We start from the raw sequence: 24,551 nt of genomic DNA, 5'->3' as shown, positions 1-24,551 counted from the left end.
AGTGTCCAAACATGGCCGTGCCACAGGATTTTTGCTTTTACTTTGGCCATCTTGTCACTAACCCTTCTTCCTGACCTCTGAGGCCAGGAAATCCTTATATGGACATGCTGCGCCCAGGAAAGCAGCGGCTTTCGGCAGGCTACTGGAGGGCTGCGTGCGTTTGCTGCCAGGAGTGAGTTGGGACTGTTTGGTCACAATCCACAAACTGGTTTCAGTGTGCCTGTATGGTATGCATGAGCCGTGCCATGCCACAAGTGGTGCTGATTGGACCACTGCTGGGGTACGTGTGTGGGCCAGATCTTTGATTGGCGAGTTGGAGGTTCGACTCTTGCCTACCTTTAGGATAAGAAGCGGACACCTGCATCCGTTCCAGAGAGAGCCTGGAAGAAACCTGAAGGAGCCAAGTATCCTGTCCAGCTGCAAGACAAGCAAGGAGCCCGTGGACTCGTCTGAAGAAGCTCTTGCGATCAACTTCTGCTGTTGCCCTGGAAGAGCCCTGTCTTGCAGGTGTTCTCCAGAAGTCCTGCGAGGGACTTTTGACCCTTGGAGCGGAGGCACCATCCATTTCCGTGTCAGCACAGGGTTCTATGAAGAACAGCCTTCGGAAGTGTCCCAGAGCCAATTTGGGGCTGACCAGCTTTGAGTTTGGATTACCACGCTGCAGACGTCACTGTTCTGCATTGAAGCTCAGAACTTTGGGGATCAACAGCTTGTGCAACTGGAGTTGTCTCTGCCAAATTTCGTGGTTCCAGCATCAAGGGGGCCCGAGATAAGAGGCAAAGTCTAACCTCGACAAGTGTGTCCTCCCGTGTCACCGTACGTCAGTGGCCGTTTTCCAAAACAGCTTTCCTGCATCCAGTCCTGTGCTGCCATGGGCCCTGCATTGAGTTCTTCTGCATTATACGCTCTGACGATCTTGCACCAGAAAATGTTGCTTTGACCAAATTGGTTTTCGAACCTGCAACCCCTGGGCACAAATCACTGGAGATAATGGCAGGAAAAGCGACCTTGAACCCTCTGCTGAAGACCTACTAAGTCCCAAAAAGAATCGGAGTTGGTCAGTGAGTTGCAGAGGTAACCTGACCCCTATCTCCCCCTTTTAAAAGTTTGGTAACTTTTGAAAAGTTTTCTAACAGTTTGGCTTTGCCGCTGCTGGTTCATGGGAGTCTTCTAAAAGTCAGGAACTGTTTCATTGACTGAAACAGAGTGTCTTCTACCTTTTGGAACAATTTCCAGGTCGCCAGGACCCCTACCTTTATTGTTTCCGGCCTCACAAGATTGTACAGGACTTTGTTGAATTTGTGGGTACAAGTCCCCACTCAAAGTAGGGTTGGAGTTCTGAATTTAGAGTTCGCTATTCCTAAGGACTGTCAGTGTTTATATGATTTACTTACCGTCCATGCAGGTAGTTTAGTAATTCTAGAATATTGCACTGTCCCTGTGGTTGTGTATATGTATATATATATATATATATATATATATATATATATATATATATATATATATATATATTACATGGCCACGGTAGTGGCCATGTAGTTATGGTTAAGTTGCTGTTTCCATAGGAAGAGCACTTTTTGGGCGGCTTATAACTTCGCTCTCCCTGGACCGATCCTCACCAAACTTTGCAAAAATAGTAGGTGGGTCACTCTGAATGTTTTCGCAAAGTTTGGTGAGGATTCGTCCTGGGGGGGAAAAGTTATAGGGGGGGTCCCAAAACTTTTTTTTTCCCATAGACTGAATGGGAAAAAACTTTGCGCACGGCTACAGCCCGAACCGCTGGACGGATTTACACCAAATTTGCGGCAGGAGCGGCGGCCTGGTCCCAAAAGCGTGCTTTTGTAAATGTGGTGTAAATCTGTCCAGTAGTTCTTTTAAAAATGACCAAAATGTAAGGCAAAAAAATTAGTGATATCTGCGTTCGCTTCGCGGACGGACTTCCCTGTTCGCTCCGCGGACAGCACCCCGATTGGCCCATGGGCTTGCGTCATGTCCGCGGACATGCGACGTGTTCGCTGATTGGACGGCGAGGGGCGTGGAGCGCGTCAGATTTTCTGTGGCGCCCGCCATCTTGTATTCGCAGTCGACCTCGTACAGCGCAGTGAAACGTGGATAAAAAATTGTATTTAGTGCCGTGTGTTGGTGTGTAAGAGTGTTTGGGGAGGGTGGGGGAGTATGAGATAGGTTCAATGTTTTGTTTTTTTATGTGCTAGACCTTTTTGTTGCGTTCGATTTGTCCGCGGAGAACGCGGCTGTTCTGACATTTTGTAAATAAACTAAATGGTGGGGTGTTTAGAGGACGGAGTATGTGTCATTTTTGTTCGCAAGGAAGGTAAAAATGAGCTATGAACACTCGCGGTGTACTTAATTGTTCGTAAATACACAAACTGGGGGTGTCCTCAGGACGCTGTCCATATTGTAATCTGTCTAGTTGAATGTGTTCTAAGAACACTCGCAGTGTCCCAAAATGGTTGCAATTACACAAAATGGGGGTGTTCTGAGAATGTTGTTTGTATTGTTCGTTGTCAGGGTGAAAGTGTTTTAAGAGCACTCCTTTTGTTCGCTAATAGTACAATTTCCTAGGGGCGTCAACCGACTTTTTGTCCACTAAAGAAACGATAAATCCGGCTGGTGTGCGCCGACATTATGTGATAATCCTATGACTGGCGCTATTGACCTGGCTGACTTGCTTTTGCGACACTAAATCATATCTCCCACCCCTAAGCCTGATATTATCAAAGCATTCATATTCCCCGCCTCTCTCTGTGACGTTACAGGGTGCGTAATCAAACGCGCCCAGTCGTCTCCAGTACTACGCGACTTTACACAGAACCCGGAAGACAACACACATTATGTCACAACACAGCGTGCCACAATTCGGAATATGAAACTGTGATTTAAAAGCAAAGAGCAAGATTGTAAATGTTGTAAAGTACATTTATTTGACATCAAATGTTTAGAGAATATTCAGCAATTTGCATTTGTCTTTGTTGTCGATCCGCAAAAGTTCATGTTGAGACACGCGATGTTCCTTTGCGGTACAGAGAGTGTTAGATCAGCTTACAACTCAGTGCGCCACAATTCGGAATATGAAACTGTGGTTTAAAAGTAAACAGCAGGATTGTACATTTGGTTAAGTACATTTATTTCACATGAAATGTTTAGTGAATATTCAGCGATTTGCTATTGTCTCTGCTGTCGATCAGCAAAAGTTTATTTGGAGCCACGCGTTGTTCCTTTGCGGTAGATAGGCTGTTGGTTTATGATAAAAGCAGTAAATAGTCGCTCTGATAATCGGAAGGTTGCTCAAACAACGAGCCATTAGACCACCCTATTGGTTGGTTTGTTGTTGGTAGCCGCTAGTACTGCGTAATGGCATATTGGTCCTTGGCGATTGTCCCATAAAATGGTGAGGGTCATGAAGTTGCATATTTGGACTTGCACCTGGCAGTTGAAGACCCCATCCGCTGGAGTCTGTAAATCGTGACATAGACAAAATGGGGCCACGTACCTGTTTTAAAAAACATAAATTAGTCTCACCAGCCGATCTTCATTAAAAATCATCATTTTATTTATTAGGGCGTGAAACTATTTGCTATCGAAGATAGTGCAACAGAGTATGTTAATAATAAAATAATAATATTTTCCCATTCATATAGTGCTAAGAACCGTGAGGTATGTAAGCGGTGCTTATTATTAACCACGGTGTGTGGTGCTCATTTATCGACCACGGAAGGATGAAAGGCTGAGTTTCGCCTTGCTGGGATTCAAACTTGCGTTAGCAAGCTGTGCACGGATGTCAAAGCGAGCGCTGTACTCGCTGTGCCACTTGACAGGCTACAGTGAAGTGGCACAGCGAGTAGAGCGCTTGACCGCCTATAGACCGGTTAAATTATTTCTATTAACCCACCCTGTGTCGTCTGCCTTTTTCAGAGCCCTCTAAACGACAGGGGATCAATTCAGCGGTGATAGTGCCCGGTAGAAAACATTATGCCACTTTCAATGAACAAGTTCAACTTGAGCGGTCTTTTAATGCTACGCTATTGTAATTATATTTGGTATAAAGGGTTACTTACAGTACAATTGCAATTTCCATTGTCTACGAGTGGTGCAGTCCCAAAATACGACTCCGCGTGTCCCAACGATCTTTCGTATAGTGATATAATATATAAAAGTGGTTTCGTTTCAGAAATGTCATCTTTATCTTCTCTTACGTTTTAGCAACACTCCTTCAAGAGAAGTCTTTCATCACAATCTCTGTCTGTCAAGGTCAAAACACAATACAACCTTATAGTCCGCTTCGTGAGCCTCTCCGGGGCCCGAGAAAAAAATGGAAGCAGCTGACCTTCACTGTGAACGAGCATACATTCTTACTTTGCAACATTCTGTGTAAAGCCATGTGTAGAAGTTGTGGAAGCAGCTGACCTTCACTGTGAACGAGCATAAATTCTTACTTTGCAACATTCTGTGTAAAGCCATCTGTAGAAGTTGGTTTTTGCACGCCATGTTTGTATGTTGTTTGCGTGATATTAAAAAAACTTTGTTAAAGGGACGTTATGGTTAAGTTGCGCTATTAAAAACCGTTATGGCTCAAAGTAAAACCGAAAAACTCCTGAAATTCACCAGTTATGGTAACATAAGCAACCATAACTCGCGCCACCGTGCACTGCTAACACTAACACCCAGGACATCAAAGATGACATCACAAATGTCATTGATGACATCACTGATGACATCACATGGCTGGCTCTCCCTTTTTATCCTTTACTGACATATCGAAGCCACATAGTTTTCTTCAGTAACAGTCAGGAAGTAAAAATTGAAAAGGTACTATATGTGTAGACTTAAGGTCCTGTCACATCATATGAAACATGTACATAGCGGAAGATACAGGCTTGAAAGAGAGCAATCCTTTCTGTGCATGAAGATAATCATTATGGTTATCAGCACTTTCTCATAGTTTTATTTTTATTACTCTACCTTCCCTCTATATGCTCATATTTGTATACATTATACTCACTCTCCATAGAGTGAATGGGAAAAAATTTTTGCTCGCGCATACAGCCCAAACCGCTGGACGGATTTCCACCAAAATTCGAACCAGGAGCAGCGGCTTGGTCCCGAAAGCGTGCTTCTGCAAATTTGGTGAAAATCCGTCCAGTAGTTTTTTTTAAAATGACCAAAAAGTAGGTAAAAAAAATTAGTGATATCTGTGTTCGGTTTGCGGATACACTTCCCTGTTCGCTCCGCGGAAAGTGTCCTGATTGGCCAATCGTCTTGCGTGATGTTCGCGGACATGCAAAGTGTTCGCTGATTGGACGGCGTGGAGCGTGAAACGCATCAGATTTTTCGGTAGCGCCCGCCATATTGGATTCTCGGACGTCCCCGGACAGCGCGGTGAAACTTTGTTCAAAATGTGTATTTTGTAGAGTGTGTTGGTGTGTGGGAGTGTTTGGGGAGGGTGGGAGTGTATGAGATAGGATGAAAGTTGTGTTTTTTATGTGTTAGACGTTCTTTTTGTGTTCGATTTGTTTGCGGCCATCACGGGTGTTCTGAAATGTTCTAAATAAACTGACTAGGGGGTGTTCTAAGGAGTCAATATGTGTCCGTTTTGTTCGCAAGCAAAGTGAAACTGTTCTAAGAACACTTGCGGTGTCCGGGGAGTGTTCATAGGTGGTGTCCTGAGGACGCTGTGCGTATTGTTCTCTGTCAAGTTGAATGTGTTCTAAGAACACGCGCGGTGTCCTGAAATGTTCGCAAATAAACAAAATGGGGGTGTTCTGAAGACGTTTTTGAGAACACTCCCGGTGTCCTGAAATGTTTGTAGGGGTTGTTCTGAGGACGCTGTCCGTATTGTTCTCTGTCAAGTTGAATGTGTCCTAAGAACACTCGCGGTGTCCTGAAATGTTCGCAAATAAACAAAATGGGGGTGTTCTGAAGACGCTTCTAAGAACACTCGCGGTGTCCGGGGAGTGTTCGTAGGGGGTGTCCTGAGGACGCTGTCCGTATTGTTCTCTGTCAAGTTGAATGTGTCCTAAGAACACTCGCGGTGTCCTGAAATGTTCGCAAATAAACAAAATGGGGGTGTTCTGAAGACGCTTCTAAGAACACTCACGGTGTCTGGGGAGTGTTCGTAGGGGGTGTCCTGAGGACGCTGTCCGTATTGTTCTCTGTCAAGTTGAATGTGTCCTAAAAACACTCGCGGTGTCCTGAAATGTTCGCAAATAAACAAGATGGTGGTGTTCTGAAGACGCTTCTAAGAACACTCCCGGTGTCCGGGGAGTGTTCGTAGGGGGTGTCCTGAGGACGCTGTCCGTATTGTTCTTTGTCAAGTTGAATGTGTCCTAAGAACACTCGCGGTGTCCTGAAATGTTCGCAAATAAACAAGATGGTGGTGTTCTGAAGACGCTTCTAAGAACACTCCCGGTGTCCTGGAATGTTCGTAGGGGTGTCCTTAGGACGCTGTCCGTATTGTTCGTTGTTAAGTTGAAAGTGTTGTAAGAACTATTGCGTTTTTCTGAAATGTTCGTAGGGGGTGTCCTGAAAACGGTGTCCGTATTGTTCGCTGGCAAGTTCAAAGTGTTCTAAGAACACTCACATTGTTCGCGGACATTAAAAGTTTCCCATAGATCATAGTTGAAATGTTTGACTCTATGGATGTGATATGCTGCGGTGGTTGTTGCCAGGGCATAGAGTCTTGGGTGCATGGCCATTTGGCCATGCACCCAAGATTGTATGCCCTGGCAACAACCACCGCAGCATATCACATTCATATTTGCTTATAACTTTGGGTGAAAAACAAATGTATAAGGAACAAAGGTATTAGATACTATGGATGTGATATGCTGCTATGGTTGTCCTTATTATTGTGTACTTACTGTTTGGTCTAGTAATGGGAGTCCATGTTTTTCTTCTTCATTTCTGTGATAAAAGAAAATAGCATGTTAGTATTAGTATTTTGTAATGACTTATTACATTGTATAAGCAATATACTTTTATTTTTTTTTGACCCTCATATTTAGTAGAGTACAAATCAAAGTACTGTGCAATTTGCTCAGTTTCTGTATTTGTTGCTAAAATCATTGGGTCTGTGGGAGAAAAAAAAATCCATGTTGGATTAAAAAAAAAACCTTTTTCTGTTATGCTACAGTTTATTTGTTTGTTTGTTTTCAGTGTTCACTTGTTGTTTCTGGCTAATGCTTTATACTTTGCTTTGTTGTATTTTTTTTGTAGCAGTAACAGATTCTTCATTTGTTTTGATATTATAAAATTTTGGAGCAGTTAGATACCAATTGGCATATTCTAACTGTCTATTTTTTTAATATATTTTAGTGGTTTTGATTTATCTATTTGGATATTGTTAAATTTTGGGACAGTTAGATACCAATTGGCGTATTCTAACTGTGTATTTTTTGGTATAATTTAGTGGTATTCATTTATCTGATTAGTTGTTGTAGAATCTTTGAGCAGTTAGATAGCTTTTGGAGTATTCTAACAGTTTATATTTTTGTAACACAAATTTACTTAAAGGTTTAAATACAGTTTATTTATCAAATTTTGGTTTTAAGAGCGTCAAATAAGCCTTTGTAAGATTTGCTGGTAATCTCTGCTTTAGAGTAATGTTACTATCATTACATTCAAACCATCCACATTTCTTTTTTATGTATGCAGTGTAGTGCCCTGAATTGGTTGTGGCTCCTGCGTGGTAGATTATACCTATTGTTGTGAAGGTTTTCTTACCAAGTGATATTTGACCATGTGTGAATCCAGTCAGTTTGCAGTTGTTTTTGGTACCATCTGCATTGTAACGTAAAAGCATTAGTATTACGTTTTTACTATGTGTTTGTATTACTAACGTGGAGTGATTATCTGAATTGCAGGTAGAGCATAATCTACCATGGTTTGCATTTTGTACAAGTTGCTGAAATGGAATGGATTCACAATTTGGTATTGATATATATATGAAGCGTTCTGGGGATTTCTTCTTGTGTCACATTGTTGCAGAGAGTGCATGTATGTTTCCACATGTATGAAATCTGAAAGATTTCATTTATAGGTATGTTTTTGTTTTCCAGTACTTGTAGTAAGTACATTAGAAATTCTTGTGGATCTTCCTGTGAGTTTATAGTGAATTTCACCATTCCAGCACAGTAGTCCAATTGTCGTCTTATTCCAAAAACACTATATGTGTTGTCAGGATTGTTTGCTGCATTTCTGTGAAGTACTAACATTTGCAAACACAATGGGTTTGTACTGTGTGAGTAAATGTTGTCAACAATTGGTGGTAATTGAAATAGAATATTCATTGCTACATTTGCATAGAAACTTACACCAACTATATTTGAGAATTTAAATGGTCCAGGTAGTTCTGTATCTAACTGCTTTTTTTGGAGTTTGTCTTACTTCTTTAAAGAAGTACCTGGTTTACTTTCTCTAATTGATTCTTTTTTGTTTGTGTTACTTGATGAAGTATTAGTTTCTTTTACTCTCTTTGGAGGATTTGCAGTGACGTCCTGTTGCATTTCTGTTTGATTTAGTTTTCTTTTACAACGTTTTAGTTTTTGTGGAACAGAATATGTGTTTAGATGGGGGGTGTATAGTGAGCGAAGTCTATTATATTCTAAAATGCAAGGAATATCAGCGTTTACTTTACTTGCATCAAAGTTGATTAGAAATAGACCGTCAAGTGTACGTAAGTGTGATAGTGCTACGTAGCTCATGCCTTCTTTAAAGACTGTGTTACCAATATCTATCATTGCTTTGTCTAGGGTAAGACCTTGTGATTTATGAATTGTGACTGTGTATGCAAGAGTTAGAGAAAATTGTTCTCTGCGTACATACATATCTTTGAAGAGAAGGAATCTAGCTGTTGAGCGTCCTATCCGTTTTACTTCTGAAAGTTTGTCAAAGAGTTTATTGACAAACTGAATTTTGTTGTCACGTGGGTATGTTTGAAAGCCAACAACTGTACCCAGTGCTCCATTAACTAGTCCTTGGTCCACGTCAAGGTTACGTTTAAGCATTACTCTGCAATTTAAGGATAATTTTAACATCTTTTCTAAGCCTGCTGTGTTTGAGATTGATTTTTCTAAATTATTTAGTCTTGTTGTGGCTTGGTCACACATGGGTAGTGTCATACCATGTACATCTAGTTTGTCTGTGGCGCTAATTTCCATTATTGGTTGCATTTCTTTACTTAGCATGATTTCATTGAATTTGAAACAGCTTGCAAGAGTTGGCATTAAGGCCATATAATTGACATTTTTGTGGGCTAATTGTTCCATAACATCTGTAGCACATGCATTATCGCTATACAGTGCATTAATGTGCCGGGTTTTCAATGTTGCTTCTGCTTCTTTAGAAAGTATACCAACTCTCAAACTTTTTAAAATGTTGGCATAAGTTAGATCTGCAGATTGGCGCATGTTTTCTGTTAATTCTCTGTATTGGAAATGTTGCCAAAGGTTCACATTTCCAATGCTGCCAACAGTTGTACGGCAGAGTTTGTGCCCTAATGTTTTAAAAATAGGTTCACCTTTTTTCCTGTGTTAATTGAAGCAGATCTCCAAAAACAATAACGTGTTTTCCTGCAAAGAGCTCTTCATAGTCTGTTTTGAGTACTTCTTGTAATCTGAGGTGAATCAAAGCTAACATCAGGTTGGAGACCATGCTCACTTCATCTATTAGTAGCATTTTCATTTGTTTCAATACTCTGCGTAATTCCATTGCAGCTTCTGCAGAAAGTTTGTAATAGTCTAATTTGTTCTGGTGTTCTACTGGTAATAGTAGGAATCGGTGTAATGTAACACCACCTATGTTGTAGGCAGCTAAACCTGTGGGGGCAGTGACAACAGCTGACAGTTTGTTGTTTGTCAATTGTTAAAGGAACTTACTAATGATTTTGATTAGGAATGTTTTGCCAGAACCAGCTTCACCACTGACGTACAGTAGTATAGGTTTATAATTATGGCAGGAACATTCTTTACTTTCATGTTTTACACCATGTGCAATTTGTTTTGTTACTTCTTGAAAAATGCTACTTTGCTCATTGTTTAGTTTTGATTGTAGTATAGTTAAGTCTTCCTTATCTTCATACTGACACATGGTGTTTTCTACTTCTATCATAGCTAATTCTGCCTCATTTGTTATTAGTGGTTCTCCCAGTGGTTCTTGGCTTCCTGTTATAGAAGGTTGACTACTGTCAGGAGTATCCTTATCTAGTTGGGCTTGGAGTTCTTCTTCATGTTGCTGTTCATTGTGCAACATTGTTTTGTACTGTGTAAAGTTTACATCAGTTATAGTGCTTTCATTTGCTTTGAAAGCATCCTCATATGAGTCATAGTTATCTAGTAATTGTTCTTCTTTTCTCCATGGTTTGAAGAGTTGTAGCAGGGACATGTAATATACTTCTTTATGTTGAGGAGTCTTCAATGACAATTTGATATGATTAATTAAATTTGGTTTAGTGAGTTTAACTAAGCTGCCTTCACAGTCTGTCACTCTATATTTACCTTTTTTTTCATCGGGTTTCATATTATTTTTGTGTGTGTAGTTTTGGGCTATTTGGTATAGACACATGTTTTCCAAAGTATTACTTTTGTTTGGGTAATATGTGTCCAATAAATTGTTTTTTAAAATGTCTTGGCTGTTGGGATCATGTTTGGCTATTGTTACTATATCTTCATATGATTTTAGAACTCTTTTTCTAGATTTAGCTGGACCAAGACTTAGCCATACTATGTTTACAGATTTACCATACAATGAAGTACCAGTTAAACGATCAGCTGCTTCATAAGATTCACATTCTCTATGGGTGAGTATTTTTATGCCCAAGCTGTATAATTTCTGAGATACTGTTTTATCTGATGACAGGTCATTCCAGAGGTCTTGGAGCTCTGTCTTTTCTGCTTTAGTTAAGTATGCTGTGACATATCATGCAACTGCAGTAGAATTGTCTGCAATGTACTGCACATCTATGTTTGCATTCCATAAGTGGGCAATGATTGCATTATAATCATTGATATATTTTTCTTCTTCTTTTCTTTTTATGTAATATGTATTTTTAGGTGACTTTCCTTTAACAGTATGTCTAACTGAAGACATGAGGTTGTTTACTTGACCTGTATTTGTAACTGGTCTAGGGAAACCAAATCGGCATTCGGTGTAGTATTTGCCTTTGTTTTTGTATTTGCGACGACAATATTTTCCACATTTGTGTCTTTGAAATTGTAAAATTTGTGCACGAAGATCACTATTTGTGGCTTCTGATGGAATTTCACAAGTGACATATTTTTCAATAAACTGTAAAACAGTGGCATCACTGTCTTGACCAAATTTAGGAGCATCTTTAATCCATAAAAGCATGTGGATATGTGGTGATCCTCTGGCTTGGTATTCTTTTCTCCAAAAGAAGTGTTGCACTTCTCCAAGGGGAGGAACAGTTTTATTACAAATAAAATGTAGCATAGCAATGAAGCGATGGTGAAAATATCTTGAAACATTAACAGGACCCAAAGAACAAAGTTCTCCAGGTGTTAGAATATCTATGTTTGTTTTGTTTTTATTTGATATGCGCAGGAAATCATGTAAATCTTCCCATGCATATTCTGCACAATTTAATGTAACAAACCAAGTGGGTGGGCCAAGGTTTCTGATCATACAACGTACATCTCCATGACGTCGAAACCAGTACTCTTTAGTACCACGCGTATTTGCTAATAGATTTGTAATATTTGATTGTAAAACGTCATCCTTTTGTTGCACTTTTTCTAACAATTGTGTAGCTGTCATATTTTGAAAGTGTGGTCCTGATTTTAATATGTGTGCAACTCCGTAACATAAAGTTGCTAGTTCACTTTCAAAGAGTAGGTGGAATATGTATTCCACATTTTGTCTAAATCTGGGATCTTCAGAATACATCCGTAATGAGCGGTATTCTGAAGCTGATATTTGAATAGGTCTATCATCATACCTTCCTCCTTTGCCAGTAGGAAAGAGTAGAGGAAAAGCACGTGCTTCTATACTTTTTTCCCATATACTGATTGGTGATCCTTTTGTTTGACGCATTTGGTAAGTTTCTAGTACATCTTGTACGGTGTCATTACAGTGCAAAGGATGAATTGTATAATGGTCTAAAGTATTTGATATTGTAGCAAGATCTAGTAGCTCAAATTGACCAGCTTCTTGTGTTTCTTGAATTATTTCAGTTGTATCTTTCAAGTTTTCTTCAATATTAATTTCTTTGTAATATTCATTATTATCTTTAAGATATTGGAAGGCTTGTCTAACTTTATATAAATCTACCAGCTGTTGCCATATTTTTTTGTCTTTTGTAGGTACTCCATTTACTAATATAATTAAAGATTGCTGCATTGGACGTTGCACTCCTAGAGTATGCACATTTTCTTTTAGATTTAATGGTAAATAAACTACTTTTCCACGAATGCCTTTTACCAATACAGAGGAAGGTAATTTTGCTGTTTTTGGTTGAAGGCTTATTATTGCTTGAAATGGGTGTACTGTTTGAATTATGATGCTCTCATATAAATTAAGTTGTTGTAGAGGTTTTGGTACTGGGTATAATTCCAAATTATTTGTGATAGAACGTGAAGGAGTTTGGTTGTTGTCAAGTTTTGTAGTGCAATAACTGTAAAGTATTAAGGGCTCAGTTATTTCATATTTGTTTTCTGCTAAAAGGTAGAGAGCTAATTCAAACCATTTAGAATCTTCACTGTCTTCTATTTTGTATGATAGGTCCACAGTTTTTGTGTTACTTTTATAAAAAATTCTACGGCAACATGCACATACATGGTTTGGTACTTCAGCTGTTGTACTTTTAAATTTTAGTATTTCTTTTTTGTATGTGTTTAGCAAAAGGTTGCCATGTGTAGAATTGTTGCTTAATTGGTTTAAAGCTATTTCATTCTGTAAATGGCTTTCACTTCCAAAATATTTTTTCTGGATATAGTGAATTTCTTCAAGTAGGTCTTTTGCTGTACCATGTAGAAGGATGTTATTTAACTTTGCTAGTGCTAAAGCAGGACTTTTAGCATAGTACCGTTTATAGACTAGATTTCTTATAGTTGAATGATGTGTTGATATCCTTTTGATATCATGGAAAGTGGTTTTACAAGTAGGTCCTGTAATGCAGGCCAATGAATGTCCTTGTAGTCCTGTGTACTTGCGCACTGGACAGGTATCTATATTTTGCAGTAATTTAATTTCGATTTTGTCTTTGCTTTTTACATATTTATTGAGGAATTGTTGTAAAGATTTGAAACATTGTTTGGGAATGTTACACATTGACGTGCATGGCCATTTGTACACTAGACGTTCTGATTCAGTTGAATGGAGGGGTAATTCTAAGTTTTCAGGGCATATTTTTGTAAGGAGTACTTCTTGTTCCATTATGGTATTATTCACTTTTTCATAACCTCGACCACTGCTATTTATGGCAATTGTATTTGTTTGCTTTTGTTTGTACGCTTCTTCATTAAAATATGGTTCTGTGCTCGTAGTGTAATTCCATTCACCTCCGCAGATACTTAAGAAGTTCTTTCTGTTGACATTTCGCTTATTGAGAAGTCTTTTTTGTAATTTAGTTATTAGTGTTGTTAGTGGTTTCATTTTGTTTAACAGTAAAATAAATAAATTTCTTTTGAGAAGAATTGCACTGTCCATCAATGCTTCTAAGATTAATTTCCTACGATAGGTTTTAAGCTTTGAACCTGATTTCTCTCCTGTTTTTATAAGATTTTGAAGGACTTTGTGACGGTATATTTTGGCTAAAATACTTTTCTTGGTATGCTTACTTTGCACTATATTAAAATTTGAAGAAGTAGTTTTATCTGTACTGATAGCTGATTTTCTGTTAATTGTTTTTTGGTTTGTTTTACATTTTGATAGAGGAAGCGAAGTTGTTGTACTTGAAACTTCTTGTGTTTCACTAAATGATTGTATTAGCTGTTTTGTTTCAACTTTTTTTACAAATTCTGCTAGAGATGGATGCTTATGTTGGACACCTTTATTTTCATTTGCTCTAATTTTGCGTTGCTTTCTACGGAGTTGTCTTTTGGTAGGCATTCTTTAGGGTCTGTTGAAAAAAATAAAGAAGATATGGGTTGGGGTGTTCTGGAATGTATGTGTGCTGTGTGCATGAGTGTTTGAGTAAGATGATAAAGATGTATGTAATGGTGTGTGATTGTGCATTGGGAACTAAAACTAGTAGGGATAGGTATTCTTGAATTTATGTGTCACTAAACTGGGGTTCAGTAAGCTAGTGGTGTGGAAAAGTACAAGTAGTAAATCCAATGTATACAATTAAAACAGTTGTTTGTTCTATAATATGAAAATTGTAGGGGTTCAGTTGGCTAATTTGTGTGTCCAAAAATAGAAATTTGTGGGCCATTCTGGTTGTAAATCGCTGTTTACGACATGGAAATTTTTGGACAAAATGGTACAAAATCTCTATTTTAAGAAACCAAAATAGCTCGTATTAATGTTATAGTATATTTGATTAATAATATAAATATTATGGTGATATTTTACTTACTTTTTTAAAAAAATTAACAGGTAACTTCTTAGTTTTTCTTTCTTCTTCGAATTCGGCTGCTTCTTTTCAGGAAACTGGTCTTCACTGCAACTGTAAAAGCTTCAAATTAGTAACTTTGTTTGTATATAGCACTGTTTTTAATTTAGATATTGATTCTTTTAATTGAAATCCTCAGTGCCTTCTGTAAAACCATTAAACTAATTTATTTACATAAGATACATTGCATCAGTTCAGTACATATGATATGTTCTTAATGAACAAATTGTATTGAATGACTAACTGTAGCAAAAATAAAATATCTTTACTATGTCTTGTGAAATTTATAATATATTAGTGAATACCACTATTTCTGTAAGTAAACTGTTCTAGGTAATAGTGCCTCAATGTCATGTCTAAATTAAAGTAATTAAGTAAATAAATAAATAAAAACAAAAAATATGAAATTGTATAAGTATTTTTTTAAAGATTTAAACATAGATTGTGCTTGCATGCAATTTTGTTTGAATATATGTAGTCTATATATTTCATTTAAAAAATGTTAGTTTAACATGATTTGAGTGTGTGTGTATAAAGAAAGTAAAAAGTATAAAGGTTTATAAGTGATAGTTGATTTTAGGAAATTGAAAAAAGTACAGTAAATTCATTTTACAGATTTTACAAGGTAATAGTCTGTTTGAAAATGTGTTCATCTACCATAGCTCTCAACTCACACGCTTTTGGCGGGTGTCACACGCCTTGTAAAGGGCAGACTCACCCGCCAAGCCTCCTGCACGCCCATTCATTCCAATGGGTGTCTCACCCGCCAAAAACAAAATCGGTTGATTTCACCCGCCTGTAAAACAAAAATGGTTGAGAACTATGTCATCTACTATACAGAAAATATGCATACCTGAAGTTTGTGTTCATGCATATGGATATGCATGGAGCTGCAAGTAGAAATCTTGAAGACTTGTACAGTATTTCTGGTAGATGCTGCTTGCCAATGATATGACACTTGTACTCAGAGAGATTCAGAGTACATTTGCAGTGCTGATCTATGATGATGCAGTTAGATGTAGAGGTCTTGAATGTGATTGGTGCATGGTCATGTGATTTTTAAGGTACATCAAATGAGGGAATGGCAGAGAGAGTGTAGTGGAAATGGTAGAAGGGCTGTTCATGTTAGGATATGTCTGCGGACATGGCGGTAGTTCCCGGACATCGGGAGTTACATCCGGGGATTTTTGGGTTCAGAAGTCATGCAAATGAGAATAAGCACTGAAAGGGATTGGTCAGGAAAGTTTGGTGGGTGTGTTGTGCCAGGAGAGATTATCTGAGATACTCTTTTTGCTGAGAGAACAAAAGATAGCTATGGCTGTGTGTTTCAGAAAACAGATTGTTTGGATTTTAGGAGATTCGTGGATACATTGGTTGAAGGTGCATGCAGAAAGCTGTGGAGTAGCTGTAGATCTTGGATTCCCACATGTGGAAGTACACTGGCATGGAGTACGTGGAATGAAGTGGTTGGATTTGCTACCTCTCTGTGCTACTTTGGAGACAGAGAAACATCCAGACATAATTGTAATTCATTGTGGAGGGAACAGTTTAGGGCATGTGACTGGAATTTTTTTGCAATTTGCTATGAAAGAAGGACTGAGGAAGGTTATGGACATGTTTCCTAATTCTCAAGTGATATTTTCACGGATTGCGCAGAGACAAATGTGGCTTCGTTCTTCTTCATTTGGTCCACAAACGGAAAAAGCAAGGCGCAATGTTAATAAGGCTGTTTGTGGCTTTCTAAGAGATTTTGGCATGTCTTCTTTTCACAATGAAAATATTATGTTTTGTAGTACATACATTTTTCGCAGACATGGAGTCCATCTTACTTATGCTGGCAATCAGATTTTTCTGAGAAATGTACAAAATGCATTGCGACCTTTTTTGGAATTACAACAACGATTTTGAAGTAGATGTTAAGCATTTACAATTTTTGACTTACAAACACCACCCAAAGGCTCTTTTCAGAGCCACCACTTCTTTCCAGAGAAAATTACAATGTTTGTGATGGAGTAGTAACCCAATTTTTTTAATGTTCGCGAACTGTCCGCGGACTTCTAAAAAATACAAAGAGCCCTGCTTCATTTATTTTCACTTCTATTTTTTAACTGGGAAAGGTGGCTCTGAAAAGAGCCTTATTTTTTTTGATTTTTGTAATTTTGTATTTATTTTGGTTTTTCAGACACGATACACTAGGAGAGGATGGTAAAGGAGGGTAAAGGGGGGGACACCAACCACAGGGATAAGAAAGGGCGAGCTGAGAGAGGAAGATGGGTTTTATTTGGGTAGTGAGCAGGTCTTCTCGTGCTCTGAGACGATAGTCTCAAAAGCACTCCGAAGTCGCTCCCCCTGCAGAGTACTGTGTCACAGTACATACATACAACTGTGACCCTCGAAAGGTAAGGGTCATCAGCATTCTGTATGGCCTGTGAGGCAGCTTGAGAAAGACGCTGTCCCACAGAGGTGGTCCTTGTGGTGACAGGATCAGAAACAGAGGATGAAGTAGAGGAAATCAACCTGCTACGTTCTTCGCAAGGTACAACCCTGCGAATAGCCCCAGAGTGAAATGACCTCAGGTGTCGCTTCATAGTAGTGGTCCCAAAGCTGTAGTTACCGTGCTTCCCGTGACTGAGTATCATTTTGCACTCATTGCAGGTAACATGGTTCGCACGATCCCTAGGACCATTCCCATGAATGGTAAATAACCGCCACACCCAAGACTCACGCCTAGTGCGGTTGGAGTAGGGATTTCCTCTACCTCATTCTCATCATCCTCTTCTTCCTCGTCCGCATCCTCAGTCCTGTTCCCCTCTTCAGGCCCTTGGGGAGGTGGTGGTGGTGGAGGGGGTGGTGGTGGTGCTGAAGCAGGTGCAGCACCAAGTGGCAGTTCAGCAGCCAAGGATGCCATGTCGATGATGGTGTAGTCTGCAGGTGGCAGCAGAAATCACTGTGTTCTGAAGAATAGCCAGAAACACAATGGGAATAAGCTCTTGGGCGTGGTCTTTTATAGGGGTGCTTGTGCGCGGTCCGCGGTCATGCGCACTGTGCGCAGACAGATCAAACACAAAAAAAGGATCGGAAAGTTTCAAAAGGTATATAGAAACTCAAGATTGCTATGTGGGACTTGTGGCATGGTGAGATTTTATTGAAAAATATTATGGATTAACTGAAAATGTACTTTTAAATTGTTCGGGGACACGAACAGTGTCCGCATTTCAGGACACGAACAGTGTCCGCATTTCAGGACACACAATGAGCGTGGGCGCGGTCATATGATCTGTTTGCGAACTAGTCTGCGAAGGAAGCGCCTGTCCGCAGGACACCAAGTGCACGGAGATTGGTTAGCGCATGCGCATTGATGTCCTACGGACACTGTTCGGGTTCTGAAGTAATTAAAAGTGCGTCACACGTGAAACGAACATTTCAGGACACCGCGTGTGTTCTTAGAACAGTTTAAACTTGGTAGCGAACAGTAAGGACAGATATAGTGTTCTTCAGGACACGTGTAATTTAGTTTATGTTCGAACATTTCAGGACACCAATTGTGTTCTTAGAACACTTTCAATTGGGTATCGAACACTACGAACAGTTGTACTGTTGTTCAGGACACATCATTTTCGTTTATTTACGAACATTTCAGGACACCAATTGTGTTCTTAGGACAGTTTTAAGTTGATAGCGAACATTACGGACAGATATAGTGTTCTTTAGAACACTTTAATTTTTGTTTCTTTACGAACATTTCAGGACACTACGAGTGTTCTTAGAACATTTTGAACTTGCATGAGAACATTACAGACAGATGTAGTGTCCTCAGGACAGTTACATTTTCGTTTCTTTACGAACATTTCCGAACAACCGCGGTGTCCGTGGACACCTAAATTGGTTTTATTACAAGGAACTGAAAGTAATTACAACACAATATAAGAAAAGTAACTTTATTTCATATATATATACAATTATGACTGGGAAGGTGGGGCAGAAACGGAAACAAAAACAGGAGAATTAGGGATTTCTAGATAACTGGGATCAGCTGAAGAAGGGAAGGAAAGCTCATCGAAACGCTTTGGTCCATAGACAGGGTTTGGGGTTAACTGCGTGAGATAGGGTGAGGGGGGACAAGTGCAGGTTGGACAATGGTGTGGTGTTGGGGGTTTCACATAATTTTCCACAAAGTTTTTCAAATCCATAAAATTTTGCATAAGGTCGTCCATTTTTTGATCAATGTGCTGTAGAGTGATATCCTCTGATTGTTGTTGTGAGATGCTTGGAATTTTTGTATGGTCTGTAATAAAAAAAAATGTATATGTTAAATGTATACAAAATAATATTTATTAATTGGTTTATATAGTAAAGTGTGTACCATTAGGTGGACTATTTTCTAACATTTCCTCTCGTGGGAAATGCTCCTCTAGCCAGTCGAGAGTACTACACATTTCTGTGAGAAAACAAAAAAGTAATATTTTTTTTTTTCTAATATTGAAAGTTTATAAATATATGAGTAAAAGGAAGTGCACTTACTATGTCTGGTGAGATATGTAATCAGTAGTGTATACGTCTGGTCTTGCTGTTGGTTGTGGAGCGTCTGTGAGGTAATTATGGTGGAAGCCACTTTATCTTCTTTTGGTATATTCCATTTTAAAACATATTGGCCCTCATTACGACCCTTGCGGAAATCGAAAAACGATGGCGGAAATGCAATACCGCCATCGAATAGCGCTCGGTGCGATCATGACCCGTCACCGTAAAGTACGATGCCATTAGCGACACCGTAGTGAACGCCAACGCTAACTGCACCAAGTACGCGCACGCGTGCCATGCCAAACCGTAATTACCACCATGGCGCAACGGTACGCGAATTCTGACCCTAGCGGACATGTACCTAACGCCATCAAGCACGGCGGAAAGTACCATTCCGCCATGGTGAGAAGTACGGCATCGCGAACCAACCGTAAACGGCCCTACTGAGTGCCTGTACACCACTCCCTGGCCACATTGCACAACTCCTCGTAGGTGCAATGAAGTCACACAATGCAACCAGTGAAATGTACAAGTCACCCATGCCTGCCAACGAACAAATGAATCTAGGGGCTCCAAGTGCCTTGTGAGTGGCCATCCATAATTGCCATGGCACCATTGCCGCACTGATGCAGCACAGGCATGTGAAGGGTCAAGTCCAGCAACATGAACAGAAAAATGACACAAACAAAAACAGGCCCCCCCATCGACTGACACCAGTGTAAGGCAACATCCAAAGCAGTATCCTGAGTGAGACTGCACCAGCCCTGTACTCCTGCCAGTAAACAAACCAACCATCAGCATAAGCATGTACCACACAAGTGGGCAGAGTGACTGAGCAGCCAGGCTCATCTCAAGAGGGGCCAATGGGAGCTGCAGGGCACAGATGGCACGAATACAGAAGCCATTCAAATGGACATGACCACAGTCTCCCTCCAAGAAACGCACGCAAACACAGGCACCTGTGACCAGCCATATTCTGATAATCACATCATTCCACCAATCCACCTGGCTGACCGGCATCTGTTACACAAATGCTAATCCCCCGCCCCTGAGCATGACATCATTAAAACAGTCATATCGGCAGCCCCTATCCCTGACCTCACTGGGCTTCGTAGGCAAACGCGCCCAGTACAGTACCACGCAACTATACTCCGAAGCTGGAACCCAATGCAGATCTCCTCACAGTACATCGCTCCACAAATAGGAATATGCTACATCACTTGCAAAGAAGAACGCTACACGGTTCACATCAGAATAGAAATTTAATGCACAACAAAATCACCAAGCCCATACAGCCATTAGGTCATGAACCCCAAAATACATTTCATCATTGTGGGCTGCATCCGCAATAAATGACCAGCTTCTTCTTGTGTGACACCCTGTTCCTTCATGGTACACAGGGGCTACATTCACGTTCAAAAAGGCAACATGGAAGCGCCTAGAACCGCAGGCCCGTCCCATTAGGTAGGCACTAGTCCAGCTGAAAGGTCGATATGTTGCTCCTAGCCACTAGTACTGCGTAAGGGCATGTGGCCCATTGGCGATCGTCCCATAAGATCGTAATGGTGCTCCACTGATTAACACGAAGCAGCAGGTGTCGGGAGTAAAAGCCATCTGCAGGAGTGGCATACAGATGGCAGTGGCAAAAGGGGAGGAGATACCTGTCACCCAAATGAAATGAAAAAGAATAGTATGGCCATCAGAACTACATTTGAATTAACCACTTCAATGATCACACTAAATCTACAGCCATATGCATGCTAGCCCACTCCAAAGGATCATCACCACCCAAAACCACTTGCGAATCATAACTATATAAATCGAGGTGAAAACACTATTACAAACGAGTCTTTGTGTGCATGCGTCTGTTAAAACAGAATCCATTAGATGGGATTGGTAACGTGCATAGACACAAGTGTTTGAAGGCGCGTCGAGACAGGGAGGGTTCAACAAGGGCAGATAGACGATGGTCCCACTATGGCAGCTCTGCATCACATAGCGCAGGGGAGGTGGATAGATTCCAAGAAGCCCTGTACATGGCAAACTCTGTATTAAATCATCTGTCCATGCATCCATACATCATTCCCTCATCCCGTAATGAAAACGCCTGATTTCATACTCACATAACATGTGAAATTTCCATTAAGTCTGTGCGTTATGCAGCCTGCAAAATCCACTGTGCTCCAGCCCGTAATTCCAGTGTTGTGAAGTAACATGTATTTGGGAACGTCCGGCCTCATCGTCCACTACGCTATTGCGCATCCCATACTATTCATATCAATCATTGCATTCTCGCCATGGCCCCTGTCCCAAGGACATTGAACAATAGAACGTTATATTTGCAGTCAGACCTGTGGGCATCTCCTCGCCGCTAGCTGAAAACCGAAAGCGCCGTCCTTCGAATTCCTCATTTGCAACATCACGTCGAAAAGGCAACTGTGACCGCTTGAAATCACAAATTAATCCATCTAGTGCGGCTGTGTGTGAAAATGGCAACTGGCTTCACTCACAAATGGGACGCCCCGCCCGTCGGTGAACCTCGGTACAGTGTTGCATGAGGGTCCACCGTTACTCGAGTACTACGTTCCACTGACCCTTCACAAGTCTGTTTGCGACTGCAAAGATAGTATGTGAAACAATGGGACCATAGCAGAATGAACATATGAACCAATATTACACTGCCATCGGGAACAAATACATGATTGTAATAGCAAGATGCCATTCGTCGAATTGCCGCGTTGTGTGCGTGACGTGCTCGCCCAAAGGGGATTGCAGCTTGCACAGGTGGAATGAATCACCACAGGTGGAGGCTATACAGCCTGAAAACACATAAATTGCACACCCAACCCCCTCCCACAACCACACCCACTCCGAAATGCTACCGGCAGGACTAGCGATGTTGTCCCTGGGGGACCTGATAGCACTGCAAGTACTCCAACTTCAAGAAGACGACGAACCCCAACTACTACAACAACCGGCCGCACGGAGGAGACGCAGGAGGAGGAGGAGGGCAAGGCAGGGCCAGCAAGGCCCGCCAGCACAGCCACTACCACCACGCAGGCAGCCCGCAATCCCACGCCTCCGAGCACATCCGTTCAACCTCACTGATGAGCAGATCCACACCCTCTACCGTTTGGACCGGGACACCATAACCGCCATTGTGGACATGACACACGCTGACCTTGTCAGCATGATAGATAGCCCAACCGCCATCCCACCCCTACTGAAGGTGGTGTCTGTACTCCACTTCCTGGCCACAGGCACCTACCAGCACACAGTCGGACAGTTGCATGGCATTTCACAGCCAGTGTTCTCACGGACACTATTGCAAGTGCTCGATGCCCTCCTGAGGCACGCAGATGACTACATCTCTCTACCACGCTCGGAGCAGGAAATTACGAACGCAAAAGTGGGATTCCATGCACTTGGCGGCATACCGGGTTGCATTGGTGCCATCGACTGCACCCATGTGGAATTGGTCGTCCCACATTCCATGGAGGCCCAGTACCGCAACCGAAAACAATTTCATTCTCTGAACGTACAAATGGTGTGTGACTCCAACAGGATCATTACACATTGTTGTGCCCGATTTCCTGGATCAACCCATGATTCTATGGTCTTGAGGAACTCTACAATACCACGCTACATTTCAAGCATGATAATGTGGGGTATGTGATGCGGCAATGACCTGGCAGGAAGGGGGGGGGTGCGTACGTAGCAATGTCATTCCTCAAACATCCTTTATTGTCCACATACAGGTGATGCCGGGTATCCACTGAAGAGATGGCTCCTTACACCACTCCGGAACCCACAGGACCAGCATGAGGAGGACTACAACCATGCCCACTCACGTACCCGTGTAGTCATAGAACAGGCATTCGGCCTACTGAAGACTCGTTTCCGCTGCCTCAGCAGGTCTGGCGGGGCACTCAATGACATTTGTGATGTCATCTTTGATGTCCTGGGTGTTAGTCTTAGCAGTGCACGGTGGTGGCGCGAGTTATGGTTGCTTAGCTTACCATAACTGGCGAATTTCAAGGGTTTTTCGGTTTTACTTGGAACCATAACGTCCCTTTAACAAAGTTTTTTCACTGAATTTCATAGGTTTTTAGTAGCGCAACTTAACCATAACGTCCCTTTAACAAAGTTTTTTTCACTGAATATATATATATATATATATATATATATATATATATATATATATATATCCGTTCATACTCTTTTGTGATAAAATTACATGCCAGTAGTCATTTTTCATAGTGTTATATGGTCATAAAGAAATGTAATGGTTTTTAAACTGTTAGCTCCTTGACTTTTCACTGTGTGTACTCACTGAGGGCCCCTTACCAGGCTCGTCCTTCCTGAGACTTGGCCTTGACCACTCGCCTTGCTGCTACAGCTCCTGGAGTTGTCCCTGTCACTATCCTAGGTTAACCTTCTAAACATCTGTCCCCCGGGCCAGAATATAGATATCCTGTCCCAACCAGCACTAATAGTCCTCTACCGATGCCTACCTGTAAAGACTACCATGAAGTTTACAGCAGTGTCCAGAGCAATCGCGTGCAAACATTAAGGCACAAAAGAAGCCTTCAGCAGAGCAGGAAAAGAAGAGACGTGATTGCGTGTGTGTGTGCAGGGCCCAAGTGCATGCTGCCTGCACCAGTCGTGTATGACCAGTTGCCAATGAGATGAAATCGGCGTAACTACTCACAGCTGCATGACCAGGTACAGGTGGTTGGGACTCTCGTAGATGTCTTCCAGGGCAACAATGTTTTCATGCTTGATCCTAAAGAAGAGAGAGAGAGAGGGAACACACAAGAAGGCGTGAATCTCCAGTGTAATGAAGCACTTTCTGCACAGAAAAACACCATAGATAATGTAATACATCACTTAAGTACATTTTGGCCAAATCTAGTTAAAATATTAACAGGCAGCTTGTGCATGTAACCGTTGTCTCATCAGCGTGCACGGGTTTAGTGTTGGTTCTATAAGTGCAATTCTGTTCTCTTGCACAATGTATAATTGACACCTGTAAAGCCATACATCTGCAGGTAAAAGAGAACAAGCATTACAGATCCTTCTCGTGACCCAATGACATGGACGATGAGCCTCCTCAGGTACAAGTGGGCAGGGGAGCAACGCCTCCCATTTGCTGACGGCCATTTTGAAGTCATTGGTTTCTTTCTACCAAGACCTAGGGGTGTCTGGTTTTGAGGTGAGCAGTCTCTTTGTCAAGCCACCCCCTACCTCTGCCAGCTCAGTGCGGCTTGTGCAGAGGGAACTCTTTTCTATTGACTGAGAAGTAAGAAGCATGACACCAGATAGCGCCCTGTGCAGAGGTTGCGCTGCCATATGGTGGGGCCAGAGCTGGAGTAAGATGGGGGGAGAGGGCTCAAGTTCATGCGCTTCTAGGGATCGGGCATTCAAAAGTGAGTTGGGCAGG

At 41.1% G+C, this 24,551-nt stretch overlaps 1 protein-coding gene across 1 annotated transcript in view; it reads right to left on the bottom strand.

The window, feature by feature from the left end:
• The window catches only part of CAMK1D (calcium/calmodulin dependent protein kinase ID), a 1,232,225-nt gene that overhangs the window by 480,729 nt on the left and 726,945 nt on the right, over positions 1 to 24,551 (bottom strand). Inside the window, exon 3 of the mRNA XM_069627792.1 lies at positions 23,820 to 23,894. Coding sequence (XP_069483893.1) covers positions 23,820 to 23,894 — 75 coding nt within the window. The remainder of the gene's footprint in view (positions 1 to 23,819; positions 23,895 to 24,551) is intronic.

The sequence above is a fragment of the Ambystoma mexicanum genome, chromosome 12, assembly GCF_040938575.1.
Source record: "Ambystoma mexicanum isolate Mex_15411 chromosome 12, UKY_AmexF1_1, whole genome shotgun sequence".
Taxonomy (NCBI): Eukaryota; Metazoa; Chordata; class Amphibia; order Caudata; family Ambystomatidae; genus Ambystoma; species Ambystoma mexicanum.
This window is presented reverse-complemented; position numbering and strand designations above follow the sequence as displayed.